At 39.0% G+C, this 20,636-nt stretch overlaps 1 protein-coding gene across 1 annotated transcript in view; it reads right to left on the reverse strand.

The window, feature by feature from the left end:
- Positions 1-1,288: 1,288 nt before the first annotated feature.
- LOC143281433 (EH domain-binding protein 1-like) overlaps positions 1,289-20,636 on the reverse strand; it is a 52,246-nt gene continuing 32,898 nt past the window's right edge. The window contains exons 17-24 of the mRNA XM_076586644.1: positions 17,432-17,589; positions 15,110-15,137; positions 13,664-13,734; positions 7,665-7,797; positions 5,953-6,052; positions 4,958-5,031; positions 3,434-3,548; positions 1,289-2,482 (exon numbers count right to left, since the gene is read on the reverse strand). Coding sequence (XP_076442759.1) covers positions 2,395-2,482; positions 3,434-3,548; positions 4,958-5,031; positions 5,953-6,052; positions 7,665-7,797; positions 13,664-13,734; positions 15,110-15,137; positions 17,432-17,589 — 767 coding nt within the window. The 3' untranslated portion in view covers positions 1,289-2,394. The remainder of the gene's footprint in view (positions 2,483-3,433; positions 3,549-4,957; positions 5,032-5,952; positions 6,053-7,664; positions 7,798-13,663; positions 13,735-15,109; positions 15,138-17,431; positions 17,590-20,636) is intronic.

Below are 20,636 nucleotides of genomic sequence, written 5' to 3' on the forward strand. Positions count from 1 at the left end.
GGAAAATAAATCATGAAATATATGATTAGTCAGTTAAGTCAGCCAATCAAGAATTCAACCGATCAACAACTGAAAGAAAAGTATCAATACCACGGTCAAAGGATTTACATAATGGGATAAAAATGCTCTCCACTAAACCACAGACATGACACATTCTCTACAAGCTCAACACAATGGGCTGGCATAACAAAGCTTGGTGATCATCATGGAATGACTGCGTGTAAGACAACATACCATCATCAACAAAGGGTGCATTACAAGGGTCAAGTCTCCATAAAGATGATGGCATCAGTGTATCTACCTGCCATTTGCTCATCTCGATCTTGGAAGAACACTTTTTTTTTTTTTTTTTGCATCAGGGTCTCAGGGTATGTGTGAGCGTGTGCAAGGTTGTGCATATGACAGCCCAAAAGTATGTGCATATTTCCATTGGTGCATTTGCCTTCGTGTAGGTGAGCTAAGGTGAGAGCATGTTTTGGTGCGTTGAAATTCAGTATTGTGAGCAATAGTTTTAAGAAAAAAATAACAACAGTACCGGTATATTAATGAATAAAAAAATATATATACAAATGAACATAAACAAACCAAAATATATGAATGATTACATCATTTTGTTTGAATGGATATATACTTTAAAAAAAAAAAAAAAAAAGGAAAGAATGAATACAAACATTATTTGATTTACCAATCAAATAAAGGATGATTGGAATACATAAAAATCCATTTTCCATTTAATGATCAAGTTTGTACAATCTCTTAGACGAGGATCATTTGTACAGTCTCATATGCACAATTCCTTGGCAATCTACATTTTCCAATATAAACAAATTACAGAAAGAAAAAATAAGATGAGAAAAACATGTTGTCAGATGCTTCATACAGTGTGCAGGAATATGGTTACATCATAACAACAGAATCTTTACACCCAGATGGCACATATATATATATCATACAACTTGTCAGCTGCAACAATGAATCACCTGAGCATCACAGTGAATGCTCCTGCAGCTGTTGATTCCTCTACCCCCTCCCCCCACACACACCTCCCTCCCCCCAAGACTTTAAAAAGAAAGATCTCACATTCCAATACACCATATAAAACCTAGAATAGTTTTCTTGAAAGTGGCGTGCTTTTACAAAAAAAAAAAAAACAAAAAAAAATGTTAAGAAATGAGAAAAAGATAATTTAAGTGACTACAAAGTTTACAGATCTTTAATTTCTCCCTCCTCCCAACCGTTGTAAACTGACAATGTGCCTGCAGACATGTGCAACCAACACTTTTGTGTGTGTGTGTGTGTGTGTGGACATCCACAACACTAATCCTGCTCCATGCTTTCTACGTCATTGCTGGCAGTGAAATGATATACTGTGCAACTTGTCCAACTCTGTGTCCATTTTGAAAATGGGCAAGGTAATCAATATATCAATCAATACATTCAATCAGATGATAAAAAAAAAAAAAAAAAAAAGACTTAGCTTCAAACCAAGTCAAGAGGAATTTCTTTCAGGAAGAAATGTCTGGGTACCATGCTGTTAATGTCACTGACTTTTCTTGTCATTCTGTCTGTCCCAAGGACTTCAGCGTCATTTTCTATCTGCTTACTGGTCTGTATCTCCAACAACCCAGCAGGAAAGGACGAGGCCATTTCCCTCTAACCACTCACACAAGCATTAACAAACTGTGTTTTGAAGATCTGATGTTTCTGCACAGTGGTAAATGTTGAAAAAAAAAAAAAAAAAAGGCTCCACCACCAAGTAACTAGTTACTGTCATCAGCTGGGGATTCAGTGGTGGGAATCCTAAGCATGCTAATAAAATGGCAACTGGCACCCATGAACACTGCAGAAGTGACTTTGGAGCCATGCAGGATCTCCTGAGGTAGGTGATCTGACAGTGACCTGATACGATTCCTGCGGATTGCTTGACTGTGACTGACTAAATGAACCTGCTTGCAGTGGTGGCTGTGTGGGGCAGATTTAGGATGAACGGTTGTTTTTTTTTTAGAGTAATGCCACTAAGATAGCTCAAGTGATACACCAATAAAAAAAATTTTTTTAAAAAAAAATACAGCAAAACGAACCACTATCCATACACCTGGACACAGACAGCCAACTGTCCACCCACACAGTGACACAAACAGTAAGCAAGTTAAAAAAGAATAAATAATTCACAGATATAACTCCGGCTTTCACCAGCCACTGCTGCTGCAGCTGCTGTGGACAAAGTCATCCTGCTGTGACGAGTGGACATCACAGTGGTCACTGTACTATAACTGACCAGAAGTGTGTGGTGAAAAAAAATACTTTTTTGGAAATGGTTGCCCATGTGCGGTGGTGGTGATGGTGATGAAGTCTGGTATTGTTGTGTCAGTGCAGAAAGGCCCGTTACTCCTGTTACTGCAGAACACAGCTCTTGTCGTCCCCCTTCATGGAGATCTGACCGGAGGAGATCTGGTGCTCCAACAGCTCCTCTTGTGCTATCCTACAACACACACACACACACACACACACACACACACACACAACTGATGGCAATGATTTGACATTCTTGCTTGTCGTCCAGCTGAACGCACTGGGTCATATCAGGACTGACCAACTTAATAGCTGAACCGTGTTGAACACAAGATTCTGTCACATCTGTGGAAACAACTGCAAAACAACACAATTCAAGACAAATAACCCTGAAGCTCCTTAAGGTCGGCAAAGTCGACTGGGCTGTGCTGAGGATGTCAGCCCTTTCAAAGGTGATCTTATTGCAAATTGTTGGGAGTGTAGTCGTCTATTGAAGGAGAAGCTAGCTATATCTCCTTTCTTCTCAATTTCTATGTCTGTCTCTCCATCTGTCACTTTTGGATGGCAGTTACTGAAATTAGATGTTGAATATTTAACACCTTCATTATTAATGTATGTATAATCATAAAACCATGAGTTTGAACAGATGTCACATATGCACATTCACACTCACACACACACAATCACTCACGAATAATGCATATATAAAACTGAAAGGGTGACAATTGTGTCAACAACATTTTCAATGATACTGAAAAAACTTTCAGGGCCCATCTAAATATCGCCCTAGTATACGGTATAAAAAAAACATACATACACACATGCAGATGTTAACATGCATGCGCTTGCTTGTTTTCACACACACGCAGATGTACACAGACTTGTAAAGAAACATACATACACACAAATTTACACACACACAAACACACCTACACACACACAGAGGTACACATAGACACATATATACATATGTACACACACATAAGTACACACAGACATGTATGCACACACACACATATGCAAACAAGCAAACACAGACTCGTTTGTGCACACACACACATATGCAAACAAGTACACACACACACACATAAACAAACACACACACACACACAAACACACACACACACACACAGAGACTCACGCTCTCTCCTGGACGTCCAAGTGCTGAACCAGTTCATCTCTCTTGTTGACCACCAACACCAGTTCTTCCAGCAGCAGTCGTTCCCTGCGCTTCTGGGCCTCTGTCTTCTGCCAGTCTGTCACACACACACACACACACATGTATACATTGTGTTCTGTTCCAACACAGCCAAACCTGCTTTCTGTTCTGTTTTATACCATTTTCTCCAATCCACTGGCATTCTTGGGTGCCCTGTGAAGACATTCTCATTAATAGCTTTTAGTTTCTGCACTTGCGAATCACAGCATAATGTGTGTAATCAAACATCATTTACTGTACTTACCAATCACAGTACAGTATGTTTCCTCAATTAACTCTTTCACGGCCAAGTTTCTGTGTGACAAACACTCCCCTGCACCAAACATTTTAGAAACGATGCTCTCACTCACAGGCTTCAGTTCATGTCAAAACAGTTTCAGTTTCAGTAGCTCAAGGAGGTGTCACTGCGTTCGGATAAATCCATAGACGCTACACATCTGCCAAGCAGATGCCTGACCAGCAGCGTAACCCAACGCGCTTTGTCAGGCCTTGGAAAAAAAAAAAACGGTGAATAAATAATAGATAAATACATAAAAAAAGAACTACTACTACTAATAATAATATGTATTAGGCGCAAAAACATGATGAAGTCAACTATAAGCGTACATAAATAAATAAATAAATAAATAATGTCAAAACAACACAGTAGACTTGTTGACTTCAAACTGGGTCAGGGGACAAAGGTTAGTCATTGTTCTGTTGGCAAGGAAACTGGCTGCAGCTGCAGCTGTCAAGCTTTGTTACAGTGTGAACAATGGTCCTATGGTCTTATTGACAAAAGTCGTCTATGGTGGTGCACTGTGTAGTCAACAAAAGTCACCTATGGCGATGAAAGGGTTAAATGCTGTTTCTTGAATACACGAGTCATGGCGTAGTATTTGGTAATTAACTGTTGTTTGCTCCATTTAAGAGTCATCATATAGTATGTGTGATTGAACACTGTTTATTGCATTTGTGGGTCATGATAAAGAATGTGTAAGTAAACACTGTGTACTGGCTTTGAGAGTTGTGATACAGAATGTGTAATTAAACAATGTTCACTGCAGTGAGTTTTGATAAAGGACTGCATCATTAAACACTGCTTACTGCACTTTTGAGACACATATGTGTTACAGAACATTCATTCTGTTTAACTTCACCAAAGCAAAACTTGTTGCTCTGAGCAAAAAAAAAGAATATGCAAGACACGAGACAGAAATACAGATAGAAAAGATGTGTGTGTGCATGTGTGCATGTGTGTGTGTGTGATAGACATGTCTTGCAAACATTCTTCAACTCCAGTCACTTTCTCTTTTTACATATGTTACAAATACTCTCTTTTTCTTTCTTTTGTCTTCTCTTCTTCATGTTCGTCAGATGGACACCGCAGTCACTTCCTCCTTTCACAAAATTTACGTATGTTGCAAGCACTCCCATCCCCATGACCATGTCCCTTCCTTGCCTTACCTTCCACCGCCATCATGGTGCGTAGCTCCCGGTTCAGCAGTTCGTACCTCCTCTCCAGATCGTCCTCCTTCTCCCTGCAAGCCCACAGTGTTATCTCTTTTTTCATAACAGATTGCACGCTCCCGATGAATCACTCAACTCAAGCACACGTGCAAATCAAGTTATGCAAATCACACATGTATCACTAAAATCATTTGTTGTTTTCTTTGCTCAAGAAAAAGCCAATAACACAAAAGCACAATGTTAACAACCAGAGAGACTTTACTCCATCACCATACATGGCTCAAACTCTATCCAGCTTCATCTTGTCAGGCTGGTTACATACTTGCTGGGCTGAGAGACAAATAGATGGACTGGAGAGGGAGGGAAGTACAGAGTGTGAGACAGAATGGGTGAGCAAGTGAAACGTGAAAGGGTGTGGGAGAATGATAAAACAGGATCAGTAAATTTCCTGTTACAAGCCACTTCAGTTGTGAAAAAGAGAACATGCTCTGAGCAAGGTACGAATAAATCAGGAACCAACAAAAAATGAAGAGAAAGTCCCAAACCAAATGAAGATTAAAATATCAATATGTAATTCTTTTTTTTTTCTTTTAGAGCAGCTCCCGTGTAAACTTCACACCACCCAACCCCAACAAAAAAAGCTGCAAATGTATGCAGATATAATGTACTCAATAACAAAAGATAAGGATTGATTCTCCCTGTATCATTCATTCTGGCAGAATGCTACAATAAAAAGCAGGGCTACAATGACCATCACAAAACTGTCCAAACACACACACAAATGCAAACTTGAATGCATTCTCCCACGCACTTTCTCCCGCCCACTCAAGCGCAGCTGCACATGCTGACACAAATAATTTTTAAGCGTTACAATTAACAGATGACATCATTAAATCACATAAGAAAAGAAAAAAAAACACCACATGTTTGCTCAAAAACAACTAATCATCGACAACCATTACAAAGTCCCTTGAGCATGGCACACAACTCACAAAATATTGAGCAGCATCTGTCGCTGGATCAGGGCATTCTTCTTATTGACCAGAGCAAACCACTGCTGCATCAACTTTTCCTCCGTACCACTGTTCTTTCCTGTGTAACAAAAAACAACAACACTGGAAAAACTACACACACCAAGAAAAACACCCTTTTCTTTTCCCCTCAACACCCTCAAATGCACATCTTATTATCCATGTTAGCCTAAGTCTGGTTATAGAAACACACCCGAAAAAGAAGTGTGGTTGAGAGAAAAGACAACACAGAGACACAAAACAACACAAACACCCAAAACACAATACAAAAACCTAAAACAACATAAAGACACAAAACAACACAAACACCCAAAACACAAAACAAAAACCTAAAACAACATAAAGACACAAAACAACACAAACACCCAAAACACAATACAAAAACCTAAAACAACATAAAGACAAAACAACACAAACACCCAAAACACAATACAAAAACCTAAAACAACATAAAGACAAAACAACACAAACACCCAAAACACAATACAAAAACCTAAAACAACACAAAAGACCAAAACCTGACACAAAAAATCCCAAAACAACACAAACGCTCAAATCACACAAACACTCTTAGCACAACACAAAAACCCAAAACCACATAAAAAATCCACTACACAAACCATCCCACCCTCTCAACTGCCGCAATCAAACACATCACCATAATCATGTACATTATAGATGGGCACAATAGCCGAGTGGTTAAAGCATTGAACTTTCAATCTGAGGGTCCAAGGTTCGAATCTCAGTAAAGGCACCTGTGGTTTAAAAGGTGGAGATTTTTCCAATCTCCCAGGTCAAAATATGTGCAGATCTGCTTGTGGCTGAACCCCCTTCATGCGTATACGCAAGGTGAAGATTAAATACGCACATAAAAGATCCTGTAATCCATGTCAGCGTTCGGTGGGTTAAGGAAACAAGAACACACCCAGCATGCACACCCCTGAAAACTGAGTATGATTGCCTAAATGGCTGTGTAAATAAACAAAACTGTCATACACATAAATTGTTCTATGACTCACTGACTGTCTGAGTGTGTATGTGTGCATGCCTGAAATCTGACTGAATGACAAAGGAACAAATAACGAAGTGCCCAATGGCAGCCATCAGTCGGTCGGCTCTACCCTGGTAGGCAGCCTATTGTGCAAATGGCCGCCGTATTTTGTAAAAGCGCTTAGAGCTTGGTATCAGACCGAGGATAGGCGTTGCAGAAGTATCCATATCATCATCACTCCCTGTCTCACACAGAATAAAGTACAAGATCTGCACTCGATTTATAAATGTTTTCACAAATCTGCCCCTTCCTATCTCTGTGGCTGCCTTCATATATACACCCCATCTCACTCTCTACGATCAGCTTCGGATCCACTCTGCTTATGCATACCCAGATTCAAACACTCCACTGTTGGACACCGTTCTTTCTCTGTCTCTGGATCTTGCATTTGGAATGAACTTCCTCTTTCGCTTTGTCAGGTCTCTGCACTCGGCTCTTTCAAGTCTAGCCTTAAAACCCACCTCTTCCCAAGATAGCCTCCCTCCCCTGCCTCTCCCTTGTTTTCAGTTTTTTCACCAGTTGATGCATGCATGTAACAGTCTGGTTGATTTGTCTCTACACAAGATTTAGCGCTACATAAATACTAATCATTATCATCATTATCATTATCACACATACGTACCAGTAGGTGGCCCCTGTTCCATGACCTGCCTGAGGCGTGGTTCCAGCAGCGCCGCCTCCCTGTCCACCTGCAGCTGTTCGTGTTCCAGGGCGTCCAGCTCGCTCTTCACGTACTGGTTCGTGTCACGCAGGTCCTGCAACACACACACACACAGCAGTCAGGTGGAGGACTGTGCTGATGGGGGCCTGGTGGTGGCAGGACATCTTCAAGGCATATCTTGCAGTGTAAACAAGCCAGGAAATCATTGTAAACTGTCTTGTCTTTAAGGTATATCTGTCCAAGAAATCATTGTGAACTATCTTGTCTTCAAGGCATATCTGGCTGTTTAAATAAGCCAATAAATTATTGTAAACTACCTGGTATTTATGGCATGGCGTATCTGGCAGTGTAAACAAGCCAGGGAATTATTGTAAACTTCCTTGTCTTTAAGGCATATCTGGGCAAGAAATTATTGTAAACTACCTTGTCTTTAAGGCATATCTGGGTAAGAAATCATTGTAAACTATCTTGTCTTCAAGGCATATGGCTGTATAAGTAAAACAGGAAATTACTGTAAACTACCTTGTCTTCAAGGCATACCTGGCAGTGTAAACAAGCCAATAAATTATTGAAACTATATTGTCTTTAAGACATATCTGGCTGTGTAAAGCCAGGAAATTGTTGCAAACTATCTTGCGAGCACTCCACCTCCTCTTTACAAATTTCACCCAAACGTGGGCGTTTACAGGGTATTTCCCCCCATGCACAATCGGTTCTTATCCCAAACTAGGGGTTGGGTGTTTTCTAGACACTGGGCATTTACAAGGTAGTTTACAGTACCATCAGAGAAATCAGACAGGGTGGTGCTTCCTCATTCTGTGCCATCAAACCCAAGAAAAGAAAAAAGATCCAAAGATTGGAGTTGAAAGGCTGGTGAAAGAGTTTTTTGAGACTGCAGGGGATGATAATTTTCTTCAAAATGGAAACTTTTTTTCTTTTCTTTTGTTAAACTAATGAGATTGACAAGTCGTGAATGTCATATTGTGTTGTTTGTAAACTTGCTGATGAACTGATCAATTTACGAAACATGACATCTGAAGGACCAAAATGAAGGACTGATATAATTTGAAGCTGGTCAAATTTCATTGTTGCAAATGCCTACTTTTTTTTTCCTAAAATAAAAGTATGTTGGTACATGTGTGTTTGTATATGCAAGTGTGTGTGTTTTCCTCTTTGGAGATGTGTGAGAGTTCTGTAAAAAAAATAATCCAATCAAAATCATCTTATCATAAAGCTTTTAATGCATCATCATCTTTACACAGCACTTCTTTCAAACATAAAAGTATGTTGAGTATATGCACAGCTGTGTGCTAGTGTGTGTTTCTCTGTGTAGATGTGTTGTTCTATCACAGATGTGTTGTTCTATCACAAGTTCTATATATAATATCCATGAAGCAAAGTCATAATCCTAACTCTAGGTTCTGAACAGTGAATACTCGACATTAGTTTCTGCCCTAAGACTAAAAACATATGAATGAACACAAAACAGCAGCCCTACTAATCTTCAGCTAAACAAATACATGGCAACACTGGTTCTTTGACAACAGCATGTGCCTAAACTTGTTGACACTGGAAGAGTCATGAAATAATCATTATTATCACTTTTTCTTACATTTACAAAACATATCATAAATAAATAAATAAATAAAGGAATATTTGATGAAAAAAAAGAAAATGAGAGAAAGAGGGATGGGTTTGGGGAAAGAGAGACAGACAAACAAAAATGTGTGTGTTCAAACAATGCTGTTGGCTTTTTTAGATCATTCAAAACATGTAACTCCACAGTCAGCAATTGTGTTAAGAAAAACTTTCAAACTTTTTTTTTTTTTTATCAGGAATATATAACATGAGCTGAAAAAGAAAAAAACAAGAGGTAAATACATTCACAGCATGCAAACTGTAGTATATCAAAGCAAGGGAAACATGGGATTTTTTTTTTTTTTCCTTTTTTTTTTCTTTCTTCTAACTCACATGCAGACAGATGCAAGCCATGCAAGTTTTTTGAAAGAAACAAAAACAGTGACAGGGAATCTTCAACTGTATTCCAAAATTCTATTGTAAAATAAAATGCTTCATAATGCTATCACATGACATTTGCTCAACATCATTCTGGCAAAACCAAGTCGACACAGGCTATTTGCATTACCTTTTCTAACCACTTTGAGCTTCTCACTAGTGGCCACTCTGACAACATTGGATCAAAAACAAGAACGAAAACCACACAAGTGGATCAGTATGCACGCTCTGACGCCTCCTTGAAACTGAAACCGATTCCCATCACTGGGAGGAAAGCACAATGCTTCTATCAATAACAAAGCATATAACACTGTCGAACGCAACACAATGCAAAATAAATAAATAAATAAAAGAACTTTCTTTTTTCTTGTGTCCAATGCTGCATTTCCTTCAAGGAGACTGATGGATTCTCTGAGCACACCTTTGAAGACTCATCTAATTTATTTCTTCTGACCTTTCCCCCTGTAAAGTTCCACCTAAAAAGCACACTGCAATGCATCACAACATTCCCCCCCACCCCCTTCACCCCCCTCACACCCCCCCCCCCCCACCACCCCCCGTCCCCCCTCCCCCCTCCAGATATTTCCAAGCATTCTTTCGAAAGCTCCAGCATTTAACAGTTCATAAAGTAGCAAAAGACAGCAAAAACAGCACACAAAAAATACAAACACACACACACACACACACACACACACACACACAGACAGTAACACACATAAAGCCAAAAACGTAAATCTCTGTTTCGAGGTGACATGGTGAAAAATCATCAAAGGTTGATTTCATTCTGTGCAAAATGTGAAGAATATAAACAAATCAAAGCAGGCAAAATATTCATTGGCTTTCTCTGTACAAACAGTTCAGCTTTGCAAAAGTGACAACACAGGTTGCTGCGGTGTGAAGTACACGCATTACAAAGTACTGACTGATCACAGTACACACAAATTATCCACAGCAATAAACTTTCCCTGTCAATCTACCTTTGATGGCCATCCACAAAAAAAAGAGTATGTAAACAAATCCACCACACGGGAGAGGTCTTGTCACAAAATGCAGTTACTGCTTGGTCACTAACAATAACACACACATGCACACAGACAGAAACACACACAAACACAAAAAAAAAGCTTTTTCAACTCTGCACACTGATGGTTTAGAAGGTAGTTAAAAGAAACTAAGAAGACTGCAGCAAATATATTTTACAGCAAAAACACCTTTCTCAAGCAAATGCACAAGAATGTGCCATCAATCAATAAACATAATGTATGTATGTAAATAAATAAATGAATGAATAAGAAATAAAGGGCTTTGCTGTTTCCAAAAACACTATTTCTATTTCATCTGACATGTATTCAAACTAGACCATATTTATTTGTCCCCTTCACCAGCTCACAGCTGTCTACTTCATATGAACATGCTGGTTTTTCATCTTTTCTCCACTCACATACAATAACCTGCAATCCCCCGTTCTTATCATTTATGATATACATGGGTGCGGTGGTCAGATGATTTGAACATTAGAATTCTCAGCCCAAGTTTCCTGAGTTTGATTCCCCGTCGCATTCAGTAGGTGAAGGGTGCAGATTTTTCCAATTTCCCAGGACAACAAGTGCGGACTTGCCAGTGCCTGAACCCCTTTCATATGTACATGCACGTCGATCAAATATGCACATTAAAGACCCTGTAATCTATGTCAGCATTCGGTGGGTTACAGAAAAAAACCACATACCCAGCATGCACATCCCTGAAAACAGTATGGCTTTCTGCATGGCGGGTTAAATAAAGAAAAATGGTCATAAATGTAAAGTTTGACATGTCTGTGTGAGCGTGTGTGTGTGTGTGTGCGCATGACAAAGACCTGATTGAATGATACAAAAAATGAATGATGAGCGCCCAATGGCAGCTGTCAGTCAACTCTACCCAGGTAGGCAGCCTGTTGTGCAAATGACTTCATGTTTGTAAAGCGCTTAGAGCCTGGCCTCTGACTGAGAATAGAGGCCATATAAGTATATATACCATCATCATCATCATCACATCATTCTACAACAACCAGACAACAGCTGTCTTCATCAGACACACATAGGGCTATAAGGGAAGGGTCATGTTGCAGAAGAAGAAATACAACAGAAGATCATGCCAACGACTCAGCAAGACACAAGCCGACATAATGCAGTACGTACCACCATCCGCACCTTCTCCCGCTTCTTCTGTCAAAGAGTTCAGTCACAGGCAATGATGATGCGGCAAGCACAGTGGATACATAAATATATATTTAGTCAGACAGTTTCGGCAGACAGTAACTATAGAATTAGTATATATATATATATAAACATGCTCGTAGTCATGTCTAAGACCCTAGATACAATTGATTAAAACACATGCGCTGGATTGCCAGACAAGACCTATTTTCACCATGCCTGGTTAAATATGCCTGTTTTTAATTTGTTTCACGTTTTCTTCCTGAGAGAGGATTATTTATGCCTATGTGTATCCCTCTCATCTACTGGTGTTCCTTTGGATTTATCAACTCTGATAAAAAGAATAATGTTAATAATAATAATCTGAAATACATAAGAGCTACTGCATACTAGGTGACTGACATGGATAAACCATTTCAACCAATGCATAAGCTTACAGTTGTGACTAGATTACAGCCTGAAATCCTTTCCATACAAGTAAACAATTGTTGATCTGATATTCAGATGAGATGATAAACCATGGTCCCTTGTGCAGCATGTACTTGGCGCAAGTTAGAGAACCCTCGATAACAAAAGTGGTTGTCCCTGGCAAAATTATGCAGAAAATTCCACTCTAATATACCTTGTGTATGGAGTTTGGTCTCTAACTGAAGATAGGAACTAAATAAGTATCAATATAAAAATAAATAAAAATTGAATCGTCAACTCTAACTTTCAATAATAATTTTTTTCTTTTTATTTCATATCTCCTACCATGTGTCCTGGTCAAAGTGGACAGCGTGCTGTTCAAATGACTACAGATTAAAATCTATGCAAGTGTGTCCATGTGTGCATACTCTTGTTACATGACTGTGTGGGTTTTTGCAGTATTCACTGTATGTGTGGGCAGTTATGTGGTAGGCGGTGTCTTCGTTGTTTGACTGGTTTCTGTTGCTGTTGCATTACATGATACGGTTTGTAAGAATATGAATATACCATTACAAAAGAAAATTTATCTATAAAAACCCACACAGCTAATGAATTGTATAATTTTTCTGTTACAGCCATAGAAAAAGAAACTGTCGTATATCTGCATGGATCAAAGTAATGTGGTATGGCATTACCATTTTACAGAATTTAACTCACTCAGTACGGCCAGTCCTCTCTTCTCCTCTACACATACCCCTCGGATGTCCAGTGGGTGTCTGAATGACCCAACCTTTAGCTTCCGTCGTCAGAATTGTGGTATTCTTTGTCAACATTCACCTCTTCAGTATAAGAGCATTTCCGCTTGCAATATTTTGATGATGGTAACTGGGGTGAAAGGCTGTTAACGTCGTCTCTTTCGCCGTTCGTATGGAGAGAGTTAATAGCAACTGCTCATTTCAGTTCTATATTAATCAATGATAATGTGCTGTAGAGAAACTGTTGACAATGCATTTATTTCAGACTATAAGCTCCCCAGAGAACAAAAGAACAGAACCTTTCAGTGCGAAGGAACCATATCCTTGCAATGAATGAATATCATTCCTTCTTTAAAAGAAAAAGTCTCTCATCTTGCTCACATTCACATGCTGAGACGTCTTTTTAGCGGCACTCACTACATTTATTCAATAGATATACATTGTATCATATCACCTTTAAAAGCCGCAACCTCAAAAGCCAAACTATGCAGCTGCAATCTTACAGACCTACCCCAATGAGTATGCCGATACAGATTACAGGACGACCAACATGCATATCCCAAACTGGCATGGTTTTAATACAAACCTCATCGAGACCCAAGCCCATGTAGATGTCCAAGTCATCAGACCCACTTTCTTCACCATCACTGCCCAGCTCTATAAACAAGTGAAAAATGTACAGATGATAACAAAGCATCAGAAAATATCAACAATGTGTGCATGTGCAAATGTGTACCGTAAAGTTCGGTCTATTGAGTGCACTGGTATATAAGCCGCACCCACTAAATTTTTGAAAAAATTGAACTTTATACATACATAAGCCACCCCGTTTTATAAGCCGCACTTATTTCCAGTACCGGAACACATACTGATACAACAGAAAAGCTGCCGATACTGTAGGTTATGAAATAATCACAAGCGGGAACAACACAAGGAAAAGCAAGCGAAAATACTGCTAGTGCCACAAAAAAATAATAAATAAACACAACGAAAATAAGATCCATAATTTAGGGATAGTCACATTTATTCAACGTCATCCTGCTCACTGAATCCACTAAAATCTTCATCTTCACTGTCCCAGTTGAAGAGAACCAGCACAACTTCCTCCGCCATCTTGTCACTTTCACTTCATGAACATGAAGGTGGAGGTCACTACTGGTTCGTCGCTTGCACTGTCGTCTGCTAGGTTGATCGCCTTCAATTTGAAGGCTGCATCATAGGCATAACATCGCGTTTTCGGCATGATGAGGGTGTACGCTTGAGCAGAGTAGAACTGAATGCTGATCTGAAGGCTTTAATGTGTGCGGATTTGATTTATAAAACGTGAACAGTTAGCACACTACCCTGAAGCTCATCCAAAAATTCATGGACAGAAATCATGATTTTGGTGAGCTGAAGGGCAGATAAGAATAGACGAGAACGTGACACTCCCGGGATCGTTAAAATCCGAAAATAAGCCGCATCATTGTATAAGCCGTAGAGGTTGAAGCTGGGGTAAAAAGTCGCGGCTTATTGACCGAACTTTACGGTACATATAATTCTGTATAAACACTTCAACAATACACCTGTGAATTTGTACAGTGCATGTTAATGTGTGAGAACATTAGTTGCCAATATAAACAGTTGAAATCTTTAACGTTTCCACTGCACTTCCAACTGGTGATTTTGTCATTATGATTGGAATGTGTGAAAAGATCTCCATTTCTTTCTGTTTTGCCAAATTTGGTGCTGAAAAACAAAATCTTTTCTGACATAAAAGTTTACACACACACACACACACACACACACACACACACACACACACACACACACACAACAATATTTTCTGAGATAAAAGTTTCACACACACACACACACACACACTTTCACTTCGTTTATAAACATGAGCCAAAAATTGTATGATATCATCTCCTGAAACACAACATGTACATACTAATAACCAGCATCAGTCACTGCTCATAATACACCATTTTGCATACCAGAGCCAAACAATTAAAAAGGAAAAGAAATCTGAAGATAACAGCCAACAAACCTTGTGCTCCTCTGTCCATGCCCCTGTCCTGAAATCACAGCATGCACATGAAGCAATTCATCAGCCAATCAAAACAATAAATCATACATGAACAACTGATCAGCAAATAATATATATAACATATAAACATACATAAAACAACGAGCCAATCAAACTAATAAATGACATACAAAAATCAGTCAGTCAAACAAAATGAATAATGAAAAATAATCAATCTGCCGATCAAAATGCACATACAGATTTCACTAAAAAGTTAAGGACCAATTAATAAAAGCAGGTTAATGTTTCATATAATGTTAACTCATTCAATGTCAGGAATGAGTTAACTCCTACCATGATTTCTTCCCCTGCGGACCAGATACGAATATTCTCGTACCAACACACTATTAAAATTTCGTTCATTCTTGCTTCGTACAGTTGGAATACTAAACTGAACTGTTTACGGATTCCGGAAGCATGAAAACAAAGTTTTGTTTGACTGGTTAAATCAACAATTCTCCACTAATTTTTGCTGTTTAAGTAAACCACCCTGTTTTTGACTCACTTGTGTAAACAAAGTGAGTCTATGTTTTAACCCGGTGTTAGGTTGTCTGTGTGTGTGTGTGTGTGTGTGTGTGTGTGTCTGTGTGTCCGTGGTAAACTTTAACATTGGCATTTTCTCTGCAAATACTTTGTCAGTTGACACCAAATTAGGCATAAAAATAGGAAAAATTCAGTTCTTTCCAGTCATCTTGTTTAAAACAATATTGCACCTCTGGGATGGGCACAAAAAAATAAAAAATGAAGCCTCATTATATGCAAACTGCATTTACTGTTATATTTATATTTTTTGTATTCTCTAAACTTGGCACTTTGATCTGATATTCTGACCCAACAACAAGAGCAATAATTACTATCATTTTTTGTTCAAACAGGAACTTCTTTTGCTAAGCATGGAAGTTTTATTTATTTTGCAAACGTTTTGGTGCAGACAGTAAAAAAGGGAAATTACTCTGTAATTAATGCTAGGGGACTTAATTCGAATCTGGTTAGGGCTTTTTTTCTTTTCTTTTTTTTTAATGCAAAGCTTTATAATAACAAATACAGAACACATTTTAATGATCAGATTTTTTTGATTTTTTTTTAAAGTGTATCACCAGTGAGTCTTGAAGGCCTTGCCTCTCTTGTTTTTTTCTGCAGTGGTCTCATGTAGTGCTGGTCCAGGGGAGGCATGTAGCTGTGGGGCAGAGTGAGTTAAAGAAACTGACAGATGGTTCGAATTGTGGTGGAGTGCATTATAGTCCACCAAAGACCTCTCTCTCACTGAATACACTGATGGCTGTTTCAGGCACTCATGCACTGTGGACAGCTTGAAAAATCCATTTTGAAAAATCAAATGTCTCTGCCGGAAATGTACAGCAATTCAGTGCTTTATAAACAATAGCTAAGGTGGTGGTGGGTTTTTTTGTGTGTTTTTTTTTTTTTATTAAAAGAAAAAAGACATAGGAAGTGCATGTGCAAGAAAGCAGCACCTCTGGTTCTGAAGTGGTGCTCACTGGTTCTGGAGTGGTGCTCCTCACTGGTTCTGGAGTGGTGCTCACTGGCTCTGAAGTGGTGCTCACTGGTTCTGGAGTGGTGCTCCTCACTGGTTCTGGAGTGGTGCTCACTGGTTCTGAAGTGGTGCTCACTGGTTCTGGAGTGGTGCTCCTCACTGGTTCTGGAGTGGTGCTCACTGGCTCTGAAGTGGTGCTCACTGGTTCTGGAGTGGTGCTCTGAAGTAGTGCTCACTGGTTCTGAAGTGATGCTCACTGGTTCTGAAGTGGTGCTCAGTGATGTTCATTGGTTCTGAAGTGGTGATCACTGGTTCTGAAGTGGTTCTCATTGGTTCTGAAGTGATGCTCATTGGTTCTGAAGTGGCGCTCATGATGCTCATTGGTTGTAAAGTGATGCTCATTACGTTGGCTGCATGCACTGCTGTTTGCTGAAATTTCGGCTTCATTCATTTCACCATGCGCCCAAGAGGAACAAGTGTGCAAGTTCCCAAATGGTCCTTAACTTTTTGCGAACCCTGTATATAATCACAGAATCATAATCACACACACACACACACACACTCAAACATACACACACACACACAAACATACACACACACACACAAACATACACACACACACACACACACACACACACACTCAAACATACACACACACACACACAAACATACACACACACACACATACATACACACACCCACACATATACCTACATGCACACACACACACACAAACACACACACACACACACACTCACACACACACACACACACACACAATTACTACTGACCCTGTCCCCGGGGGGCATGCTGGCACCACCGTCAGAGGAGGCCGATGGCACCATGGTCCCCAGTTTGGGTTTGGCCAGAGACAGTCGCTTCAGTTTGCCGCCGTCCTGACCTTCTGTTGGAGAACCTGCTGCTGCTGCTGCTGCCTGAGCCTTCATCTCTGTCGGGAGGCAGGAGAAATGAAGCAAAAAGGAAAAGAAAATCAATTCAGTATAGGCCACAGCCCCTTCTAAGAGAAAGGGGGGGGGGGGGGTTTCCAAATACGATTGCAACATTCGTAACAAAAACATAATTCACAACAAAAGGAGAGATAAATAAATTAATGGCAGTGTGTTGACCACTTCTATACATAGATCAGTGTCATGAAGAAAACATTCAGAGACAATTTTCTGTTCTTCAACTACATTAGTGTGCTTCTTAAAGGCTTTATATAAATACATATAACAAAATCAACATTTATAGCAAAATTTATTTATTTACTTTTTTTATACTTTATTTATTTTATTTTTGTTTTTTTGTTTGTTTTGTTTTTGTTTTTGTTTTGTTTTTTTCTCAAGGCCTGACTAAGCGCGTTGGGTTACACTGCTGGTCAGGCATCTGCTTGGCAGATGTTGTGCAGCATATATGGATTTGACCGAACGCAGTGATGCCTCCTTGAGCTACTGATACTGATACTGATACTATTATAGCAACAAAAAAAAGATAAAGAAACCATGGGCCAATTACGTGTTGACAACTTCTGCACATAAATCAGTGTCATGAATAAAGCATTTAGAGAAAATTTTCTATTCTTTAACTACTTTAGAAAGCCTCTCAACCCTTTCACCACCAAGCTCGCATTTATGCACAGGCGTGGTAGAGGACCCATGTCACTGAAAGGTGATCATTCATTGGTCTGTTATCCATGAACCTACTGCTCTTAATGTTCTGTGGTAGGATAGGCCATATTTTCTATACATCGCAGGGGGAATTCCCAGCTATTCTTAGCCACTATCTTTTCTGTGTTTATACCACAAGGGAATTTTGTACTCTAAATTGACTGGCGGTGAAAGTGTTAAAGGCTTTGTGTAAATATACAGGTAAGTTTGTCATCAGTTCAATAACATGAAAGAGACGCATTTTATTCAAGATTTTCTAGGAATAAAGTCTTGCCTGAGATCTCACAGAGCAGGACAGCAAAATAAAATGTGCATTTCATCTTCTTTATCAGTTTTACACAATGGGCGTATACCAAGGTATGAGGAGGCAGGGTAAAAGAGAGAGAGACAGAGAGACAGAGACAGAGAGAGCTGTGACATCATTGTGAGATGGCTGAAAGGGTCTTATTCTTTTGTTTCATTATTATCATGGTGTTTTGTCTATTGTGTCGGACATTTACTCTAATCTTTACAGCTTATTTTTCCGTCCTCTGTTCCTTTATTTTCATCTTTTTCTCTATTTTTGTTTTTCTCCTTCCCTTTTTTAAGAATGAATTACCCACACTATGTTGTAAAAGTATGTTGTATAAAAGAAATTTACATTTGGATATATATATATATATATATATATATATATATATATATATATATATGTATTTAATATATATATAAAATATATATTTAAATATATATATATATATATATATGCACATAGTAATAATGTAAACTTGCTGTCCACACACACACACACACACACACACACACAGCCATTCACATAAAATGCACATACATATCTACTTGTGGCAAACAAGTGCATGCAGGAAAACATGTACAGACATCCAAACAACGACTATCACGCATGCTCACTCACCATCAACTATTTAATGGCAGAGTACCTATGAAATTGTACAGACTCACCCATGCATACACATGCAAACACACACACAAACACACACACACACACACACACACACTCATTCTTACACATGCATTCATGCACACATGCAAAAGTACATTGAGAAAAGAAATTAACTGTGAGAACTGTTGGAGCATCCACTTTCTGTGGGGTGAGATTCAGTTAAAAATCTTGAGATCAGACATAGCTTACAGGTCAGGAAATATCAAATAATGCATGGAAAGCAAGGAGATTCATATCGTAATGCACAGACAAGACGAAGAAATTGTTCATCCAGTCACACTGTGCAGAGCTAAGAGAAGATGGTGAGAACTAGACAGTGGGAAAAGCCAACAGTAGTTTACCACTACATGATCCCGTTACCCATTAACCTTTAACAACACACTGTACAGAAATAAGCAAGACTGTTTTTTAGAGGAAGAGTCAGTAGTAACAGATAAGTCATAAGGATTGTTTGCTACACACAAGAAAAAGTTATAACAGATAAGTCATAAAGGATCATTTGCTACACACACGAAAAAGTAGTAACTGGTAAGTCATAAGGGATCGTTTGGTACACACAAGAAAAAGTTATAACAGATAAGTCATAAAGGATCATTTGCTACACACACGAAAAAGTAGTAACTGGTAAGTCATAAGGGATCGTTTGGTACACACAAGAAAAAGTTATAACAGATAAGTCATAAAGGATCGTTTGCTACACACATGAAAAAGTAGTAACTGGTAAGTCATAAGGGATCGTTTGGTACACACAAGAAAAAGTTATAACTGATAAGTCATAAAGGATCGTTTGCTACACACACGAAAAAGTTATAACTGATAAGTCATAAAGGATCATTTGCTACACACACGAAAAAGTAGTAACTGGTAAGTCATAAGGGATCGTTTGGTACACACAAGAAAAAGTTATAACAGATAAGTCATAAAGGATCGTTTGCTACACACACGAAAAAGTAGTAACTGGTAAGTCATAAGGGATCGATTGGTACACACAAGAAAAAGTTATAACAGATAAGTCATAAAGGATCGTTTGCTACACACACGAAAAAGTAATAACTGGTAAGTCACGAAGGACCATTTACTACACAAGACAAGGGTATAACTGTACACACAGGGCAGCAGTGATGAGCATGTCTCTGGAGACTAGATTCCTGCTGAAGCACCCACAACAAGGAAGTGTGACTTCCTTCAGTTGTCTACAGTCAGCCAACAACATGAACACAGAGGTGCAGCAGGAGCAGCTTCACTTACTGCTACGCAGGCTCATTTTGGTGACAGCACATGGCAAAAATACTTCCAACAATTGAGAGGGTGTCTGATTTTCATCGAGGTCCCTGGTTATTTTTTAGCGAGAATCGCGAGTGCATGCGCATG

This window comes from Babylonia areolata, chromosome 4 (genome assembly GCF_041734735.1).
Source record: "Babylonia areolata isolate BAREFJ2019XMU chromosome 4, ASM4173473v1, whole genome shotgun sequence".
Taxonomy (NCBI): domain Eukaryota; kingdom Metazoa; phylum Mollusca; class Gastropoda; order Neogastropoda; family Buccinidae; genus Babylonia; species Babylonia areolata.